The sequence below is a fragment of the Aquarana catesbeiana genome, linkage group LG11 (genome assembly GCF_042186555.1).
Source record: "Aquarana catesbeiana isolate 2022-GZ linkage group LG11, ASM4218655v1, whole genome shotgun sequence".
NCBI lineage: Eukaryota > Metazoa > Chordata > Amphibia > Anura > Ranidae > Aquarana > Aquarana catesbeiana.
Window position 1 is genome coordinate 165,161,041 of NC_133334.1, and position 21,325 is coordinate 165,182,365.

Below are 21,325 nucleotides of genomic sequence, written 5' to 3' on the forward strand. Positions count from 1 at the left end.
GAACGATTCTTCATGAATCCATGCTGATTACTGCTAATGATATCATTCTTATTACTAAAATCTTGTATATAGTCCCTTATCATCCCCTCCAAGAGTTTACATACTATTGATGTTAGGCTAACTGGTCTGTAATTCCCAGGGATGTTTTTTGGGCCCTTTTTAAATATTGGTGCTACATTGGCTTTTCTCCAATCAGCTGGTACCATTCCAGTCAATAGACTGTCTGTAAAAATTAGGAACAACGGTCTGGCAATCACCTGGCTGAGTTCCCTAAGTACCCTCGGATGCAAGCCATCTGGTCCCGGTGATTTATTAATGTTAAATTTCTCAAGTCTAATTTTAATTCCGTCCTCTGTTAACCATGTAGGTGCTTCCTGTGTTGTGTCATGAGGATAAACACTGCAGTTTTGGTTACTGAAGTCCCCCGATTCACTCGTGAAGACTGAGGAGAAGAATAAATTCAATACCTTTGCCATCTCCCCATCCTTTGTAACCAGATGTCCTTCCTCATTCTTTATGGGGCCAATATGGTCTGTCCTCCCTTTTTTACTGTTTACATACTTAAAGAATTTCTTGGGATTTTTTTTGCTCTCCTCTGCTATGTGTCTTTCATGTTCTATCTTAGCCATCCTAATTGCACCCTTACATTTCTTATTGCATTCTTTATAAATTCTGAATGCTGTGGATGATCCCTCAACCTTGTATTTTTTGAAGGCCTTCTCCTTTGCTTTTATATGCATTTTTACATTGGAGTTAAGCCATCCAGGATGTTTGTTCGCTCTTTTAAATTTATTACCCAATGGGATACATTGGCTAATGCCCTTATTTAATATGCTCTTAAAGCAAACCCATCTCTCCTCCGTATTCTTTGTTCCTAATATTTTATCCCAATTTATGCCTTTTAGCAAGGTTTGTAGTTTAGGGAAGTTGGCTCTTTTGAAATTCAGTGTCCTTGTGTTCCCTTCATGTCTCCTATTTGTGTGATTTATACTGAAACTAATTGACCTGTGATCGCTGTTACCTAAATTGCCCCGTATTTCCACATCTGTTATCAGGTCTGTATTGTTGGTAATCAGTAGATCTAGTAATGTTTTATTTTTAGTTGGTGCGTCTACCATCTGACCCATAAAATTGTCCTGCAAGACACTAAGGAACTGGCGAGCCTTAAATGAATGCGCGGTTCCCTCCGCCCAGTCTATGTCTGGATAATTAAAATCCCCCATTATGATAACACTTCCCATCCTTGCTGCTAATCCAATTTGTGATAGGAGATCCGTCTCCACTTCCTCCCTCAGGTTAGGGGGCCTATAGCATACTCCCAGTATTATTTTCCCTATAGCTTCATCCCTTTGGAGCTCTACCCATAAAGATTCCACCTCCTCCCTAGCCCCCTCAGTGATGTCATCTCTCACATTCACTTGTACATTATTCTTGATATATAGGCATACCCCTCCCCCTTTTTTGCCCTCTCTATCCTTGCGGTATAGGGTATACCCTTGAATGTTTGCCAGCCAATCATGAGAGCTGTTGAACCAGGTCTCTGAAATTCCCACAAAATCCAAATCCTCCTTGTACAACAGTATCTCCATCTTGTCCGCCATGCTCCTGGAATTGGTGAACATGCCACATAGTTTAGACCGGTCGCATATTGTCCTCGTATTGGGTGTTTCAAGATTGCAACTTGGACTTGCTACTATACTCACCTTGTGTTTTTGTGCTTTGGTTAACCTACCACTAATGCCCCCAATACTACCCTCTGGAATATCTTCCGCGCTGGCTATCACTGTCTCTGGACCCTCCCCCCCATCGCCTAGTTTAAAAACCCCTCTAACTTTTTGGCCATCTTCATTCCCAGCAGATCTGCACCCTCCTCATTTAGGTGCAGTCCGTCCCTTCTATAGTACCGGTTACCGACTGAGAAGTCGGCCCAGTCCTCCAGGAACCCAAACCCCTCCTTACTACACCAGCTCTTCAGCCACTTGTTTACTTCCCTAATCTCCCTCTGCCTCTCTGGTGTGGCTCGATGTACCGGTAGTATTCCTGAGAACACTACCTTGGAGGTCCTTTTCCTCAATTTAGCTCCTAAGTCCCTAAAATCGTTCTTTAGGACACTCCATCTGCCTCTGACTTTGTCATTGGTGCCAACGTGCACCATGACAGCCGGGTCTTCCCCAGCCCCTCCCAGTAATCTGTCCACAAGATCCGTGATGTGCCGAACCCGAGCGCCCGGTAGACAACATACTGTTCGGCGCTTCAGGTCTTGGTTACAGATTGCCCTCTCTGTCCTTCTAAGAATTGAGTCCCCTACCACCAGAATCTGTCTTTCCTTTCCCTTTGCTGCCCCCCCACTCTCACTGGAGGAGTTCTTCCCCTGGCAGCTAGGAGAGTCCCTCATCTCCAGCAGTGCTGGTCCCTGACTGGTTACACCAATGTCACTCAATGGAGCGTACTTATTGGGATGCTCCAGTCCTGGATCGGCCTCCCTGGCACTTCCCCCTCTACCCCTCCTGACTGTCACCCATCTACTCTTTGCTAGTGCCTGCACCTCTTTGTCTCCACCCGCCTCTGTGCTGGCCCCTGCCGGCACCTGCCATCTACGTTCCTGGCTCACCTTTAGTATGGAGGGACTTCTCAGTGCTGACAGTTGCTGACAGTTACGGCGGACTTTCAGAATGAACGGACTTGCCCACATACAGACAAGTCCATTCATTTTGAACGTGACTCAGGTACAACGGGACTAGAAAAGTAAGTCAATCTTGCCACTTTTCTCGGCGAGATTGACACCTTGCGAGCCCCGTCGCGGGTCATACCAGGCCCTTGGGTCTGGTATGGATTTTAAAGGGAACCCCCTACACTGAAAAAACAGCATGGGGTCCCCCCTGGAATCCATACCAGACCCCGATCCAAGCGCGCAGCCCGGCCGGTCAGGAAAGGGGGTGGGGACGAGCGAGCGCCCCCCCTCCTGAACCGTACCAGGCCGCATGCCCTCAACATGGGGGGTGGGTGCTTTGGGGGAGGGGGCGCCCTGCGGGGCCCCCCCACCCCAAAGCACCTTGTCCCTATGTTGATGAGGACAAGGGCCTCTTCCCGACAACCCTGGCCGTTGGTTGTCGGGGTCTGCGGACAGGGGGCTTATCGGAATCCGGGAGCCCCCTATAATAAGAGGGGCCCCCAGATCCAGGCCCCCCACCCTATGTGAATGAGTATGGGGTGCATGGTACCCCTACCCATTCACCTAGGGAAAAAGTGTCAATAATAAAACACACTACACAGGTTTTTAAAATAATTTATTAAACAGCTCCGGGGGGTCTTCCTCTGGCTTCGGGGGTCTTCCTCTGGCTTCGGGGGTCTTCTTCCGGCTTCGGGGGTCCCTCCGGTTCCTCTTCTCCCGGCGTCCGGTTGGTTCTTCTCCGCTCTCTCTGGCCTCTTCTCCCGGTGTTCCAGTTCTTCTGCCGGCTCCTCCCCTGTCTTCATGCCGCTCTTTTGCCAGCGGAGTACCTGACTTCTGGGCTTCTTGTCTTCTTCCCTCTTCTCTTCTCCAGATGTTGACACGACGCTCTCTCCGGCTGGACTGCTCTGAGCGCTCCGCTGTGACTTATATAGGCGGAGACCCCGCCCCCTTATGACGTCACAGTCCCTGGGCATGCTGGGACTGTGACGTGAAGGGAAGAAGACAAGAAGCCCAGAAGTCCGGACCTCCGCTGGCAAAAGAGTGGCATGAAGACAGCGGAGGAGCCGGCAGAAGAACTGGAACACCGGGAGAAGAGGCCAGAGAGAGCGGAGAAGAACCAACCGAACGCTGGGAGAAGAGGAACCGGAGGGACCCCCGAAGCTGGAAGAAGACCCCCGAAGCCAGAGGAAGACCCCCGAAGCTGGAAGAAGACCCCCCCGGAGCTGTTTAATAAATTATTTTAAAAACTTGTGTAGTGTGTTTTATTATTGACACTTTTTTCCCTAGGTGAATGGGTAGGGGTACCATGTACCCCATACTCATTCACATAGGGTGGGGGGCCGGGGTCTGGGGGCCCCTCTTATTATAGGGGGCTCCCGGATTACGATAAGCCCCCCGCCTGCAGACCCCGACAACCAACGGCCAGGGTTGTTGGGAAGAGGCCCTTGTCCTCATCAACATGGGGACAAGGTGCTTTGGGGTGGGGGGCCCCGCAGGGCGCCCCTTCCCCCAAAGCACCCACCCCCCATGTTAAGGGCATGCGGCCTGGTATGGTTCAGGAGGGGGGGCGCTCGCTCGTCCCCACCCCCCCTTTCCTGACCAGCCGGCTGCGTGCTCGGATCGGGTCTGGTATGGATTCTAGGGGGGACCCCATGCCGTTTTTTCGGCGTAGGGGGTTCCCTTTAAAATCCATACCAGACCTAAGGGCCTGGTATGCCCCGCGCTCGCCGCAATAGGAAAATTTGTTTTTCCTATTGCAGCGAGCACGAAATGCAATACCCTGCCCTTGCGTCATATCTGGTCCGTCGGACCAGCATACAGATGAGCGGGCTTTCTGTCGGACCAGCACACAGAGGAGCGGACTTTCCGTCAGAAACTGAGTCCGACGGAAAGATTTAAAACATGTTTCAAATCTAGGTCCGCTGGAGCCTACACACGGTCGGACAAGTATGCCCGAAAGTCCGCTCGTGTGTACGTGGCATAAGATTGCCCTGTATTTGGCTCCATCCATCTTCCCATCAACTCTGATCAGCTTACCTGTCCATGCAGAAGAAAAGCATCCCCACAACATGATGCTGCCACCACCATGTTTCACAGTAGGGACGGTGTGTTCAGGGTGATGTGCAGTGTTAGTTTTCTGCCACACATAGAGTTTTACTTTTAGGACAAAAATTTCAATTTTGATCTCATCTGACCAGAGCAGCTTCTTCCACATGTTTGCTGTGTTCCCTACATGGCTTCTCGCAAACTGCAAATGGGACTTCTTATAGCTTTCTTTCAGCAATGGCTTTCTTCTTGCCACTCTTCCATCAAGGCCAGATTTGTGGAGTGCACAACTAATAGTTCTCCTGTACATAGATTCTCCCACCTGAGCTGTGGATCTCTGTGGATTCTCCCACCTGAGCTGTGGCCACTCCTCCAGAATTACCATGGGCCTCTTGGCTGCTTCTCTGATTAATGCTCTCCTTGCCCGGCCTGGTAGTTTAGTTGGACAGCCATGTCTTAGTAGGTTTGCAGTTGGGTCATACTCTTTCCATTTTTGGATGATGGATTGAACAGTGCTCTGTGAGATGTTGAAGCTTGGGATATTTTTTTATAACCTAGCCCTGCTTTAAACTTCTCCACAACTTTATCCCTGACCTGTCTGGTGTGTTCCTTGGCCTTCATGATGCTGTTTGTTCACTAAGGTTCTCTAACAAACCTCTGAAGGCTTCACAGAAGAGCTGTATTTATACTGTGATTAAATTACACACGGATGGACTCTATTTACTAATTAGGTGACTTTTGAAGGCAATTGGTTCCACTAGATTTTTAGTTAGGGGTATCAGAGTAAAGGGGGCTGAATACAAATGCATACCACCCTTTTCAGAAATTTGTAAACAGTGTTGAAAACTATTTATCATTTTCCTTCCACTTCACAATTATGTGCCACTTTGTGTTGGTCTATCACATAAAATTCCAATAAAATACATTTGTTTTTGGTTGTAAGATGACAACATGTGGAAAATTTCAAGGGGTATGAATACTTTTTCAAGGCACTGTTTGTAAGTTATCTCATACTCTATTAAACCACACCCATTTTAGCCATGCCCAATAATTAATGCATCTTAAGGCATTCCCACATTTCACTCTTTTTTTAACAATGCCTAGGGCCCACTTTTTATCTTGCACGTGGGCCCACTGATTTCATGATACCCCCTAATGAGGTGTTTATTTTTTTACACATTACATGCATAACAGCAATAAAACTGGTAGGTGTGAATTGCCCTAAAGACTCCTAACACCTAAAATCTCCTATGCATAATAGTTTACATTATTTCAAATCTACACTTTGGAAAAAAAAAATCTAATATCACAGGTAGATGTCTCCCAATCACTGACACTGACAACAAAGTTGAACTTTAATGGCCAGTGTAGAAATTTAAAGTGGATGCAAACCCAATTTTTTTTTTTTATGTCATAATGTAGAGTAGATTTCATATCATTTGAGCCCAGTCTTGCGACAAAGAGTTAAGAGTTAATCCAGCTTTGAGCAATCCTCTTTTATTGTTCAGTGAGATAAAACTTGACAAACAGAGAAAAACTTTGTCAAATCCTCCCCCTTGCTGTGAGTGACAGGTGATTTACATATCTGCACTAGCCTAAGACATGCATTATTTTTTAATTCCCTCCCCAACTCCTTTCTTCAGCAGCTCTGCAAGGATTGGCTCCCCATACACCTCTTATGTCTACGTCACCCTGTGCTATCCTGGCACAGGGTGAGTGAGAAAATATATCTTGGACTACTTAAAATGGAACAGTAATATTTGTCCACAATATTTCCCAGGATGTATGTAGAGACTATTCTTAGTTTGATTGATTATGAACTCAACATGTTAGTTAATTGAGAGAGCTGATCACATTGTCCTCTATACAATGTAGGAGACAGGCCGACTCCTATTGGAGCTCCTGCTATTGTGAGAAAATGTTCTGTGGTTGTATTTATGATATTTAACTCTGTTACCATGTGAAGCTCGGTGACCACAAGTCTGGGCAAAAGGTCATGTCTCAGTCACCTAGGCTGTATAAAGGATTAGTTAATTAGCTCATGTTTATTTGTTACAGGTATATTGTTAGTGTAATATGAGCAGGAGGAGGGAACCTCCTCTAACGTTGTATAAAGTCTTGTATTCTGGTTCTAATAAAATATAGTCCATGTTAGCAGTGAAACAAGTGTTGCCTTGTTTTATGCGTGGGAGTGGTTGGAATATCTGATATCTTTATTCAGACTGGGAGGAAGTGGTATACTGACAGAAGCACTCAAGCGGAGTGTGGAACGTTCCGTGACAACCCCTATGGCAGTAGTTTAGAAAGGATGACATTGGGTTTACATCCACTTTAACACAGAAAAGGTTAGGATGGGCAAGGAAGGACAAAGGAGACCATAGAGCAGCATAGTATGAAGATGGGCAAGCTAACTGATCCCTCTGGATCGACCCCCCTACCCAATGACGTACCAATAAGATAACATTTAATAAATGATTGGCAGAGGTTCTAATCTTCCCCTACTCCCTCCAGGCCAAAAAAATAAATAAAAAAATTATAGTACACTCACACAGGCCTCAGATTATGCAACCCTTCCCCCATCAAGGAAAGGAAAAAAATAGCCACAGCTGGTGGCAGCAATCCTGAAACCCAACAGGCTGGCTGCACACAAATCAATCAATACATCAACATGCATACAACCAGGGCGCCAATGCATGGACCGAAACTCAGCTGGCCCGTGCTGAACCGACCAAATATTGTTCCGTGGACGACCGGCCCAAGACATAATTTCCAACAGTGCATATTAATTCTTCCATTTATTTTGAATGCCTATGCAGCATGCATTAAGAAAAGAAGATAAAGAAAAAAAAAACACAAACAAACAAAATGCTCTTAAAGCAAAATTTAAAAACATTGAACTTTGTTCGTAAACTTTATACATTTCTCACAGTTTCAGTAATAATTGCTTATTCACTTTTTTTTTTTTTACCAAATAAATGTAGCATAACACTTTTTCGTACAAATTTATGGAGACAGATTATTTGCAATGTTTTAAAACAGAAAATAAGGGAAATCAGTGGTAATTAAGTGCCACCAAAATAAAGCACTATGTTTCTAAAAAAAAATTAAATTAAATAAATTTACATAGTTGGTAAAGTTGAATAAAGACAACAGTCGGATCAGTTCAACCTGTGTAGGTGTGTGTGTGTGTAGAAAAAAAATAATTTCCCATATCCCTGTATATTGTTTTCGCTACGATGCACATCCAAGAATCTTTTAAAACTATCTATACTTCCTGCTGCCACCAACGATTGTGGAAGAGAGTTCCACATCCTTACCGCCCTGACAGTGAAAAACCCCTTACGCAGCTTCAGGTTAAACTGCTTCTCTTCCAGTCTCATTGTGTGGCCCTGTGTCCTCTTACACTCCCTGGGACTGAAAAGTTTCATGCTTAGGCTGGGATCACCATTGAAATATTTGTATATCGCTATCATATCTCCTCTGCAGGGAGAATAAATTTAGCGCTTGTAGTCGTTCCTCATAATTGAGGTCCTCCAGTCCCTATATTAATTTAGTTGCCCTTCTCTGGACTCTCTTTAGCTCTGCCACATCCTTTGAGAGGATTGGTGACCAGAACTGGACGGAATACTGCAGATGCAGCTGAACCAGAGTTTTATAAAGTGGCAGAATAATTGTTTTATCTCTGGAGTAAATTTCCCTTTTTAATGCATGCTAATATTATGCTGGCTTTGTAGCCGCAGCTTGAAACTACATGCTATTGCTCGGTCTGTCTTCTACAAGGACCCCTAGATCCTTCTCCAATCCTGAAAGCCCCTAGGGGTTCTCCCTCTAAAGAGTAACTTGCATTTATATTTTTACCTCCCAAGTGCATTACCTTACATTTACCAATGTTAAACTTAATTTGCCAGGCAGTAGCCCATGAAAATAATTTATTCAGGTCCTCTTGTAAAGTTTATATATCCTGCCGTGTTATTGCCCTGCATATTTTTGTGTCATCAGCAAACACTGAGATTGAGCTATTCATCTCATCCTCTATATCATTTAGAAATAAATTAAACAGAATGGGTCCCAGGACAGAGCCTTGGGGTACCCCACTAACCACTCTAGACCATTCTGAGTACACGTGATTTATCACAACCCTTTGGACATGCCCCTGTAGCCAGTATTCTATCCAGGTCCATGTCTATGGTCCATGCCTACAGGCCTCAGCTTGTAGATTAAGCGTTTGTGGGTGGGGGACTGTATCAAATGCTTTTGTAAAATTCAGATACACCACATACACCAGCCTACCTTTGTCCAGATGGCAGCTCACTTCCCTGTAGAATGTTTGGCAAGAGCGACCTTTCGTAAATTTAGTAGTGTTTAATGGCCAAGTAATTGTCAGCGAAAGTATCACAGTATTGAAAACTGAAAATTGGCATGGACGGGAAGGGAGATTGACATGTTGGCCCACAAGTGGTTAAGCAAGTTCTTTGTTTGTGGAGCCATATTGTAAAGAACTAATAATTCCATATTGTGAATTTGTAGGACATAATGCTAGTCAACTACGTGGAGATTCCCTACTGTACTACATGTTGCATACTAGCAATGAAGCATAGAAAAGCAGTAAAATATATTAAACCAAAAATTAAAGCTTATCTCCAGGCACAAAGACGTTTATTTAAGTATATTTTTCCATAGCCAGAAAAGGATATACTGTATATTCACTTTGTGTGCAGCAAATGCCCTTGCAAGCTCAGTATTATTCTTGTAAAAGTAGTGGTGACATCACTGCTGTGCACAAATAGCTCCTAAAGCAGATACAAGATCAGTCACCATACACAAGAAAAGAGGGCAGCAGGGACCGGTCCTAATACAGGGAGCGCCTACACAGAATTTCACACAATACTCATTCCTCCTGTAGTTATACAATTTACTTATTCCAGAGCTGAGCCACCAGCTGAATGGGGGTTCTTGTTTTAATGTGAAACTGTGCACAGCATAAATGCACATTATGAAAGAATTGCCCTTGAAAGGTCCAAGCTCTCCCTCAATATTTCGTCCACCACCATTCTCTCTTCTGCTGCATAAGTGTCTTTCCTCTTCGATTATAGGGCAACCACTGTGAGTCACAATTGCCTGTTATTTACTTGGGTATTGTCACCAATGCCATTTGTTGCCTATCTATTGTCATGATTGCCCATTTTTTTTTTTCATATATTATAACAATTGACCATTTGTTGCCCACATAATGTTGCAATTGACCATTTGATGGCTGTGTGTTTTCACAACTGCCCATTTGTTACCTGCATATTGTCACAGCTGTCCATTTGTAACTCATGTTTTCTCACAATTCCCTATTTGTTGCCAACATATTGTCGTGACTGCCCATTTGTTGCTGACAAAGGGTCACAATTAGCAGTTTGCTGCCTATGTATTGTAAATAATTATCCATTTGTGACCGTTTTCGCTGCATTGCCATTTTTTGGTCGATATTGTCAAGTAATTTTATTTTTATTTAGCATGATTGTAATTTACTAATGTTTCACCATCACACACTTTATGGGCCATTATTAACTCCTTGTTTTTTAGTTATTTTTTTACCAACATGATTGTATATTTATTCAAATAAAGAAAATCTTCATTGTCTGTCTTGCTAAAAAATATTTGCCCTGGCTGTCAAATATGCTGGGTAAGTCTCTGCAGATTAACATTGTACTTCACCATTGTAATTGGTAAGTACAAAAAAAATACAAATATTCTTCATGTGTGATTACAAATGTTACTGTTTGTGAGCTTCATGAGTTATTCAACCTCACCACAAGACCCTGAAATAAAAGACTATCGTGAATTAATTTGATACCATATTTTTCTATACAGTGCAGTAGAACTTAATACAAATCTTTAAATTAGATTTGCTGAAAACATGTAAGAGACGTAAAGGTAAAAAAAAAAAAAAAAAACACTTACGCCAGGTTCTTTAAGTCTTTTGAAGTCTATGTGAAGATATGCACTAATCCCTTTGAAAGAGCCAGGAAGTGTTACACCACGAATGAGGAGAACAAACAGTACCACATATGGTAGCGTTGCAGTTATCCATACCACCTATAACACAAAATGACTATAAAATAAATAACAATAATTAATTTGGACAAGAACATGGCAAACATTTGGCTAGCAAATAAAATTGTATAAACTAAGATGTCACAAAAGGTAAATTTTTTAATATATTGCTTAGTGCTCAGGCTCTCATATGAATGTTTACAAATTTTTGACAATTATGCATTTGATATCTTTACATCTTTTGTATTTGTGTTCTTTTTTTTTCAGGCTTTTCCCACTTTCGTTTCACCTGTTAATTCTGCCAGTAACACCTGCAGTCCTAGACAACACTCATTCACACTTCTGTCTCAGGACAACAAAAACGTGAAACACAACCACTGAATTGTGCCCTTCTTATATTGTCCACAACACAGAGGGGTGTGGTTCTGTAGTCCCCAGAGCTAACCATGAGCAATGTAATTGATTATAGTCAGCACAAGCATAGATCACAGAAGTTGTCAGCTCAAAAGATTTCTGGCAAGATCAACAGCCATTTTTTTATTAAACAAATATAACAAAATCCTTTTAATATTGTGCTGTATATAATAATACATTATATCAGTGGCGAAGCTAGACATTCTTTCACCCGGGTCAGTTTGGTGCTCCCTGTGACTCCCACCCGAGAAGTTCTCTATCCACGCACCCCCAGCCCCCTGCCCGGAGAGAGAAGTTCAAGTGTGATACATACATAACTGAGCCAAAGGATGGTAATAATAATATATTAGTAATTTCAAACTTTTGGTAATAGTGCCTGTCTGCACATATAGCATGAAGGCCTATACAATCACAGCAGAGGTGAGGTTTGAATGAGGAGATTTCAAGCCTCACTTTCATAGCAGATTAGGAGGGGCACTGCTGGGAAAGGAGAAGTGAGCCAAGAAGAAGGTTTCTAAAAAGACAAAAAGGAAAAAAGGGAAAACAAGTCCTGCTGAAACCACAACCCACGATAGAGGGTGATCTGAATACACCCTAGTATAATTTACCTAAATAAGGTACTGTTGCTATAGCCAAAGAAACTATACTTATATAGAAAAATCCTGGTGATACTGCCAAGATCAGAAAGCAGCTACTTCAGCAACAAAAAGTCTAAATCTGGGTTTGTTTCTATAAAAATACAAAATGTATTAATTCTGCTTGAAACACGTCTTGCATGAATTTTAAAATGCACATGTAAATAATTATGCAGCTTCACACTACAAACTTCTCAAGGTTCTCTCAAGAAAGAGAGATACCACAAGTAAGGATAATCGTATAGACACATTCAGAAAGAAGAAAAAGAAAAAACACATAAACAAAAACATACACAGACATAATGAAAAAAATACCAAAACACAGAAAGTCCGGACACCAGCCTTCCATCCACAGTGAAGTTGATATGCGATTAACTCGCATCGATGCGACAAGGCATGTAAAAGGTGGGAAAGATGGGAATAATCCCAACTTCTACGGTCACAAAGAAAATGTCTTACAATTTCACTGTAAATGGCCCCCCGGGGGATCTCAAAAGAGCATAGAATCAAACATTTTTTGATCATGTTTGTGTATGTTTTTTGTTTATGTGTTTTTTTTCTTTTTCTTCTTTCTGAATGTGTCTATACGATCATCCTTACTTGTGGAATCTCTCTTTCTTGAGAGAACCTTGAGAAGTTTGTAGTGTGAAGCTGCCTCATTATTTACATGCACATTTTAAAATTCATGCAAGACGTGTTTCAAGTGTATTTAATAAATTTTGTATTTTTACAGAAACATACCCAGATTTAGACTTTTTGTTGCCGAAGTAGCTGCTTTCTGATCTTGGCAGTGTTACCAGGATTTTCTTTATATGTAAGGTTTCTAAAAAGGCCCGCTTCTGTGCACTCTTTTTTTCATCCCGTCGGCGCCCCTTCTAATCTTCCGCAGAGGTATGGCTTGAAATTGCCTAATAAAGCTTCTTTCTTCTGGTGTGGCAGATAGCATTGTCACCTCTTCTTCTTTAAGCAAACCCAAAACACTTTAGCGGTGCAGGGCAATTTTTTGTTTTTGTAGTATACACTATAGGATTGTAAAAGACCTGGGGCGCCTTTGGGTACCCAAAGAAGAGTAGTAATGCAGCGCACGTAGCGCATTGTGATAAACAGTGGGTGTGGCCAAATTGCATTAACACTGGGAGAGGCATAAAGGGCTACTGTTTAAAAAAAAAAAAAAAAAAAAAAAGAAAAGTATTTTTGAACTCATAAAGTGGACAGTGTATGGATGGTGTCAGTAGGGAGGAGGATGGTGTCAGTAAAACAGTGGACGGTGTCAGTAGAGTAGAGGTTGGTGTCAGTAGGGCAGAGGATGGTATCAGTAGGGCAGAGGACGGTGTCAGTAGGGCAGAGGACTGTGCCAGTAGAGCAGAAGTTGTTGTCAGTAGAGCAGTTACATAGTTACAATGTTAGTCAGGTTGAAAAAAGACACAAGTCCATCTAGTTCAACCAATAAAAGAGATAAAAATCCATACAATTTCATATACCTAATCCTATACCCTCAGTTGATCCAGAGGAAAACCCCAGCAAAGCATGATCCAATTTGCTACAGCAGAGTAAAAAATTCCTTCCTGATCCCCCGAGAGGCAATAGGATATTCCCTGGATCAACTTTACCTATAAATGTTAGTATACAGTTATATTATGTACATTTAGGAAAGAATCCAGGCCTTTCTTAAAGCAATCTACTGCGCATGCCAGAACTAGCTCTTGAGGGAGTCTATTCCACATTTTCACAGCTCTTATTGTGAATAAACCTTTCCGTATTTGGAGATGAAATCTTGTTTCCTCCAGACATAAAGAGTGTCCCCTTGTCCTCTGTGATGACCTTAAAGTGAATACCTCAACACCATGTTCACTATATGGACCCCTTATGTATTTGTACATGTTGATCATATCCCCCCTTAATCTCCTCTTCTCAAGAGAGAATACATTCTGTCCCTCTAATCTATCCTCATAGCTGAGGTCCTCCATGGCTCTTGTCAGTTTGGTTGCCCTTCTCTGCACTTTCTCCAGTTCCCTGATATCATTTTTGAGAACTGGTGCCCAAAACAGAACTGCATATTCCAGATAAGGTCTTACTAATGATTTGTACAGGGGCAAAATGATCTCTCTCCATACCTTTCTTAATACAAGAAAGGACTTTGCTTGGCTTGGGAGCTTAGGATCGCATGCTATTATTACGCTTCTGATCTACCAAATCCCCCAGACCATTCTCCACCATTGATTCCCCCAGCTTTACCCCCCCCCCCCAGTATACATGTTGCATGCATACATCCCCCAGTGCACAATTTTACATTTATCAACATTAAACCTCATTTGCCACACAGTTGTCCAATTAAAGAGTGCATTAGGGGCCGGCTTGTAAGTTGTAAGCAGTGGATGGTGTCAGTCAGCAGAGCAGTGGACTGTGTCAGTAGGGCATTGGACTTTGTCAGTAGACCAGAGGACAGTGTCAGTTGAGCAGAGGTTTGTGTCAGTAGGGCAGTGGATGCTGTCTGTAGGACAAAGGACAGTTTTACTAGAGCAGAGGTTGGTGTCAGCAGGGCAGTGGATGGTGTCAATAGTGCCCCCCATTGCTCCTCCTTTCCAGGTGTCAGTAGGGCAGTGCAATGAAGAATGAAAGGTCAGCTGCAACTCCACGGCATGTGAGAGACTGATCGCTGTCTCATCCCATCTTCTCTCCCTGCCGCTCCCCTGGAGCCTGATCTCCTCAGCATCTGTAGCTTTAGCACTAGTGATGTGGAGGAGATCAGGCACCAGGGGGTGCGGCGGGGAGAGGAGATAAGATGAGATATACAGCGCCCTTTTTTAACATGGCAAATTGAAGTACCCTGGGCTCCCCAAGACCTAAATCTGGCACTGCATGAACGCCTGAACAGCCAAAATTAGTACTGAACCACTGGATCATCCCTAATCATTAACAGGGTATGTGTGTAAGTGACACAATTGCATTCAGTGTCCTAGAGGTAAAAATCAAAGCTGCATGATCATATAATATAGTTTCTCAAGCAAGGACATTTTGCTCTTCTTTGGCTTATGCTTGAAAAAAAAAAGGTGAACATAAATTTAAAGAAAAAAGTAAGAAAAAAAGAATTGCTGCAAATGCAAAAAACAAAACAATATATCTTTGTCATTTCTCTTATGTTATTATTTTTTATCACATGGAGAGTGATCAATGATCACTATAAATGACTATAAATAACAATAAACAACCAAATAATTTGATGTTATTTGCTATTACAGTATGAGTTTTTTTTTACACAGTTAGGACATAATTATTAAAAAAAATTCAACTTTTTTTTTTGCAGTTTTTCCATTTTTATCTCAAATGTGAGTGAAACAAACAAGGCAAAAAATGCTGTTTTTATTAAACTTTTTAACATTTTTGGGTTATTTTGTATCATGCATCATGCCTTATAAACATCTGCATTAAGGTAATCATGCTTGATGTGACAAAAAAAACCCTAAAAATAAATAACTAAGGCAGGGGCATGTCCGGTGTTCTATCGATATGTGCCCTCTGTCGAAAAGTGCCTGCGCATGCGCAAGACGAAGCCGCACTCCAGCTGATTTGGCGATCAGCTGGAGTGACGTGACCATGGTGCATGCGCACATGAGAGGAGGCATTTTTCGAAGGGAGAGAGAATGTCACGGACACCATTAAAAGATATTCCCAGAGCTGGAAGGACACTGTAGTTTGCATATTGTGCCTCAATGTTGTGGGGCGGAGTTTCAGTCTGCTCAAGGTCGCCTTTTGTCAGTGTTGCATGGCAGCTTTAGTGTCTTGGTCAGTGCCTGTTGCCTGTGTCTAAGGACGGGTTGCAACCCAGACCCGTGACATTCTCTCTCCCGTCGAAAAATGCCTCCTCTGATGTGCGCCGTGGTCACATCACTCCAGCCGATCGGGAAATCAGCTGGAGTTCGGCTCCGTCCTGCGCATGTGCGGGCACTTTTTGACGGAGGGCACATATCGATAGAACACTGGCCCAGGGACCAGGCTGCAATCAAGATAGCATCAGTGGAGCTCGGACCAGCTCCTCTGCGCTCAACTCTGAACAGGAATCCTACATGCCAGACCACAGATCGTCGGCTCCTCTGTATGATAGTGATCCTTGTGAGTCCTCTCCCCTACTACTCGCAGCCCTGTCAAATCTAAACCTAAAAAGGAGGAACATCTCCATAGCCTCCCAGACTCTGCAGCTATGTTTCTCTCTCTGCCATCCCTGCAGCTGCAATCCACTATTAAAGTTTTCCCTGCTAAGATAAGCCTGTGTCTGAGTTAGCCAAGAAGAACATGCTGTTTTCCCTGAGACAAACCCTGTAAGCTGACCTCTCAGCAGTGACCTCCCCACTATCTAGCACTATGCAAGAATAAGATCAGGGAAAATGAACACATAGAAACTAAAATGGGAGAAATGTTATTGGTCCATAATGATCTAGTGGATGCTCATACAGACCATGACACAGAGCTTCAGCATCTGAAACTAAAGATAGCAGATTTGGAAGACCGCTTGAGGAGAAATGACATAAAATTTTGCGGCAATCTAGAAACGGTCGACCAAGCCAAGCTGACATGGTGTCATACATACAACAGCTTAGGAAACATCTCCTCCCAATGATTACTTACCTAGAATTGTCCAAAGACAGGGCATACAGGATCCCTAAACCACCATTCTTAGCTGCGTAAGTTCCTAGAGATGTACTTGGGCGCATTCACTTCTAGCACATAAAGGAGAAGATGATGTCCATGACGAGGAATTCTCCCTTATTTCCTGCACAGTATACAGGTGTTAAGCTATACGCAGACCTCTCCCAGGCCACACTATTCAACAGAAAGAATTTAGTGTCCATCACTAAAGCCCTCCGGAACAACGGCATAGGGTATCAATGGTGCTCTCCCACTAAGCTTGCAATTAAATGACATGGCAAGTTCTTCATGATCTGCATCCTAGAAACTTGCTTAACCCTGCTCAAAGAATGGCACATTCTGCCTGTGGATGACCAATCATCCACTCCACAAACACTGCAACATATGGAAGCAAATTGGACCTGACAGCAGAATCTACAGGCCAGCGTGATTGCCTTACACCATTCCCTCTGTGATGATAGCTGGGGGTTTTCCAGCCTGTTACTGGTATGGTTGTTCATTCCCCCCAGTCTTTGAGGCAGTAAATACTGCCCATCTCTCTTGCAGTTTTAGCAAGAATTTTTTATACCCTTTTTGTTCCTGTTTGTTTTACCAGTATTCACTACTCCACAAACCTCTATAGAATTGATGCCTTCTATCAACTACTGTACGCACAGCCTGCACCCTAATTTGACACATTCCCTGGATTTTGTAGAACAACAGCAGCATTCTGTTCAAAGAACCATGTACAGTATCTCACAAAAGTGAGTACACCCCTCACATTTTTGTAAATATTTTATTATATCTTTTCATGTGACAACACTGAAGAAAAGACTCTTTGCTACAATGTAAAGTAGTGAGTGTACAGCTTGTATAACAGTGTAATTTTGCTGATCCCTCAAAATTACTCACATAGCCATTAATGTCTAAATTGCTGGAAACAAAAATGAGTACACCCCTAAGTGAAAATGTCCAATGGGCCCAAAATGGCAATATTTTTGTGGCCACCATTTTTTTCCAGCACTGCCTTAACCCTCCTGGGCATGGAGTTCACCAGAGATTCACAGGTTGCCACTGGAGTCCTCTTCCACTCCTCCATAATGACAGCACGGAGGTGGTGGATGTTACAGACTTTGCGCTCCTCCACCTTCCATTTGAGGATGCCCCACAGATGCTCAATAGGGTTAAGGTCTGGAGACATGCTTGGTTCTTTAGCAGGGCAGTGGTCATCTTGGAGGTGTGTTTGGGGGTCATTATCATGTTGGAATACTGCCCTGCGGAGGGGATCATGCTCTGCTTCAGTATGTCACAAGGCTTCCTTCTGAGATGATGGCCATGCAGACCAATTTGATGCAGTGTACGGCCTATGGTCTGAGCACTGAAAGGCTGACCCCCCACCCCTTCAACTTCTACAGAAATGCTTGCAGCACTCATACATCTATTTCCCAAAGACAACCTCTGGATATGACGCTTAGCACGTGCACTCAACTTCCTTGGTCGACCATGGCGAGGCCTGTTCTGAGTGGAACCTGTCCTGTTAAACCACTGTATGGTCTTGGCCACCATGCTGCAGCTCAAATTCAGGGTCTTGGCAATCTTCTTATAGCCTAGGCCATCTTTATGTACCACAACAATTCTTTTTTTCAGATCCTCAGAGAGTTCTTTGCCATGAGGTGCCATGTTAAACTTCCAGTGACCAGTAGGAGAGAGTGAGAGCAATAACAGCAACTTTAACACACCTGTGCCCCATTCACCCTTGAGACCTTGTAACACTAACGAGTCACATAACACCGGGGAGGGAAAATGGCTAATTGGGCCCAATTTGGGCATTTTCAGTTAGGGGTGTATTAACTTTTGTTGCCAGCGGTTTAGACATTAATGGCTGTGTGTGGAGTTATTTGAGGGGTCAGCAAATTTACACTGTTATACAAGCTGTACACTCACTACTTTACATTGTAGCAAAGTGTTTTTTCTTCAGTGTTGTCACATGAAAATAATAATAAAATATTTACAAAAATGTGAGGGGGTGTACTCACTTTTGTGAGATACTGTACATCTAATTGTAAAAGTGTCGACATGACTTTCAAGATTGTTTCACTTAAAGCGTAACTCCACTTTTGTTGAAAAAAAAAAACATTCCCCTCTGGGTGATCTATGTACATTACAAGGATTATAACAAACTTTGTTGCAGATTCCTTCCTTTTGTTATTCTGAAGAAATCCCTATGTGATTCTCTGTGCCTCTGTAATGAGTGGGTCTATTGGGAGTGGTTTCATAATTATCAGTCAGCTGGGGCAGCTGCAGAGCACTAATGAGGAAATCTGCTGGGCCTGCATCCCTTTAGACATGTTCCTATTGAAAGTATCTCTCCAAAAATGAAATTTGTGTTGCAGGGGATGCCTGAAATCTGACTTGTATCTTAGGCAGAAATCTAGGAAAATTGGTGAGCCAATCACACAAGCAGGAAATGGTGCTTCTGGGGAGTGGTCAGTACACACTCTGTGCACAGAACAACTCCAGGTAGCCATATTGCAATGCATTCTCAGAAAATTACAACGGCTGCAGATTGAAAAGGAAAGGTAATTTTTAATAACATACAATTTGATTAGGGTCTCAATTATATGCGCTGTATTTTTTCTTTATTTGCTAATTTTTTCCCCCACGAAAGTGGAGTTACCCTTTAAAGTGATACTAAACCTAAAAACTTTCTTTTTACCTTAATGCATTGCTTGTATTAAGGTAAAAAATGTTTTCAATAATGTCAAAATCAGGTATATAGAAAATCCGCCCCCTCCTACACCCAAAACGCTGCGCTGATGGACAATGAAGCTTGAATCTAAGCTGCTGCTTAAAGTGTAACGACAATATATGCAAAAATTTGATTCACCACAAACTCGCCCCAAGTGATCTCAAATAGCAGCACTAAATAAATCCTAATCATAAACAAAATAAAATAAAAAAATAAATTAAAATAATACACCAGTGATGAACTTATATATTTACTCCTTCGTGCATCAAAATAATATGATCTAATTCACAAGTATAGTGCGCATACCCAATTACGTGAATATCATAGCTGTACACAAAATTATATATAAAATTAAATATATAAAACACCAGTGTAAATAAATCCACAAATGTGTCAAAAAAGTCCAAAAAAATGTATTGATCCGTGACGTGATACTGTGTAGATCTCCACTTTAAGTAAATCTTCCACCGCACCTCTGTGACCGTGAATCCACTCCCCTTAGGCTAATACACTCACCAGCTCCTTTCGCCCACACTCTCGTGTTGGGCCACAAAGCTTTTTTCCACACAGAAAGGGGAAATAAATGGTCTCCAATAATCCACCTTTACATATCCAGAGTGTAATGATCAAAAGCTCTCTCCACATGAAAAAAAGAAAATGATCCAATAGTGCAATAACGTAATGATATTTATTAAAATAACACACTCCTCCACCATTAAACTCACATCTTTAAAATTCACTGCAAGCTCAAAAACAGCACAGCACAGCAAGCTGTCACAGCACAAACTCCAAACAGTATAACCAGTGTATGGTGGTCGCGGCGGACCCAGGTACTGCGCTCTCCAATACCCGTCTCACCTGATCCCTGGTGTTACTAGGACCCACTTCCGCACTTCCTCGTATGGCGCTCCCTGTCACAGCGTCCTACGTCACAAGCGTTCGATTGCCGTATAGCCACGCCCCGACATGTTTCGTCATGAAGACTTAATCATGGGATTGGCTACACGGCGCGGCAATCATTCTTTTATACCCTCCGCTCCCGATCCGAGCGGAAGTAACCTTACTGCACCTGCGTGCTCCCTGTGTTCCCGCTCGCACCATACATCACCATTACAATGCAGTAGAGCAAGTAAGATCATTAATCATAATATTAATATACATGCCAAAAACATTTAATCCAATAATATTAAAATGAGGATTTCTCCTCCACACAAGTTTAAAAGCGGGTTAATTCTCCCTTATATGGATTAAAACTACATTAAAACTGAGGGACATCATTCCCTTGAACAAGTGGTTAGATATGAAAAATTACATAAAAATAAAAATCCATTACTGCTGCCCTATCAACAGATGAGTCTACATCATTAACCCAATAAATACCTCAAAGTTGCCCTTAAGAAAAAATATTTATATCCTTCCTACACCCCAGGAGGGGGACAATGGTTGTTTACTTCTCAGTAACAAACATTCATATTTATATATATGAACCATAAATCCTTCTCACCCCCCGAAATCCTCTCTAAATCTTTTTTTATTTTATATCTAGAGAGTATTTAACCCAGCACTTGGAGTTTCAAAATACCAGTGTATCCCCTAAAGTGCTGTGCATAGTTAACCTATATCCAAAGATAGATCTTACTGAATCATCAACAAAACAAAAAAAAAAAAAAACATACTCATATATATATATATATATATATATATAGAAATAGGGGGTATGGACAAGGGGGAAGGGGGGGGGGGGGAGGGGGAGGGAAGGGGGAGGGAGGGATAAAAGAAAGGGGGGGGAGGGGGGGAATATAATATTTAATAATTATTGATGAAGCAGTTAAGATCCAATTCTATGTTTAGGCCTTTCGGAAAAAGACATTTTAGCAGGAATATCCATCGAGTCTCTCGTTGGGATAAACCCCTACCCGATTTGAGCCTCTCCAGGTAGGATAAACTATCCCACAGAACTGAAGAAGACTAGGGTCCTGATCATGTTTTTCTTTAAAATGGAGTGACACACTATGGTACTTGAATCCGTTTCTAATATTAGTCATATGTTCCGAGATTCGCACCCTTAGAAGTCGCTTAGTGCGCCCAACATAAAACAGACCACAGGGGCACCACATTAGATACACCACGTATGATGAGTTGCAA

The 21,325-nt window shown here is 42.5% G+C and overlaps 1 protein-coding gene across 1 annotated transcript in view; it reads right to left on the reverse strand.

Moving 5' to 3' along the window:
• SLC6A2 (solute carrier family 6 member 2) overlaps positions 1 to 21,325 on the reverse strand; it is a 1,144,495-nt gene that overhangs the window by 836,976 nt on the left and 286,194 nt on the right. The window contains exon 6 of the mRNA XM_073605017.1: positions 10,667 to 10,801. Coding sequence (XP_073461118.1) covers positions 10,667 to 10,801 — 135 coding nt within the window. The remainder of the gene's footprint in view (positions 1 to 10,666; positions 10,802 to 21,325) is intronic.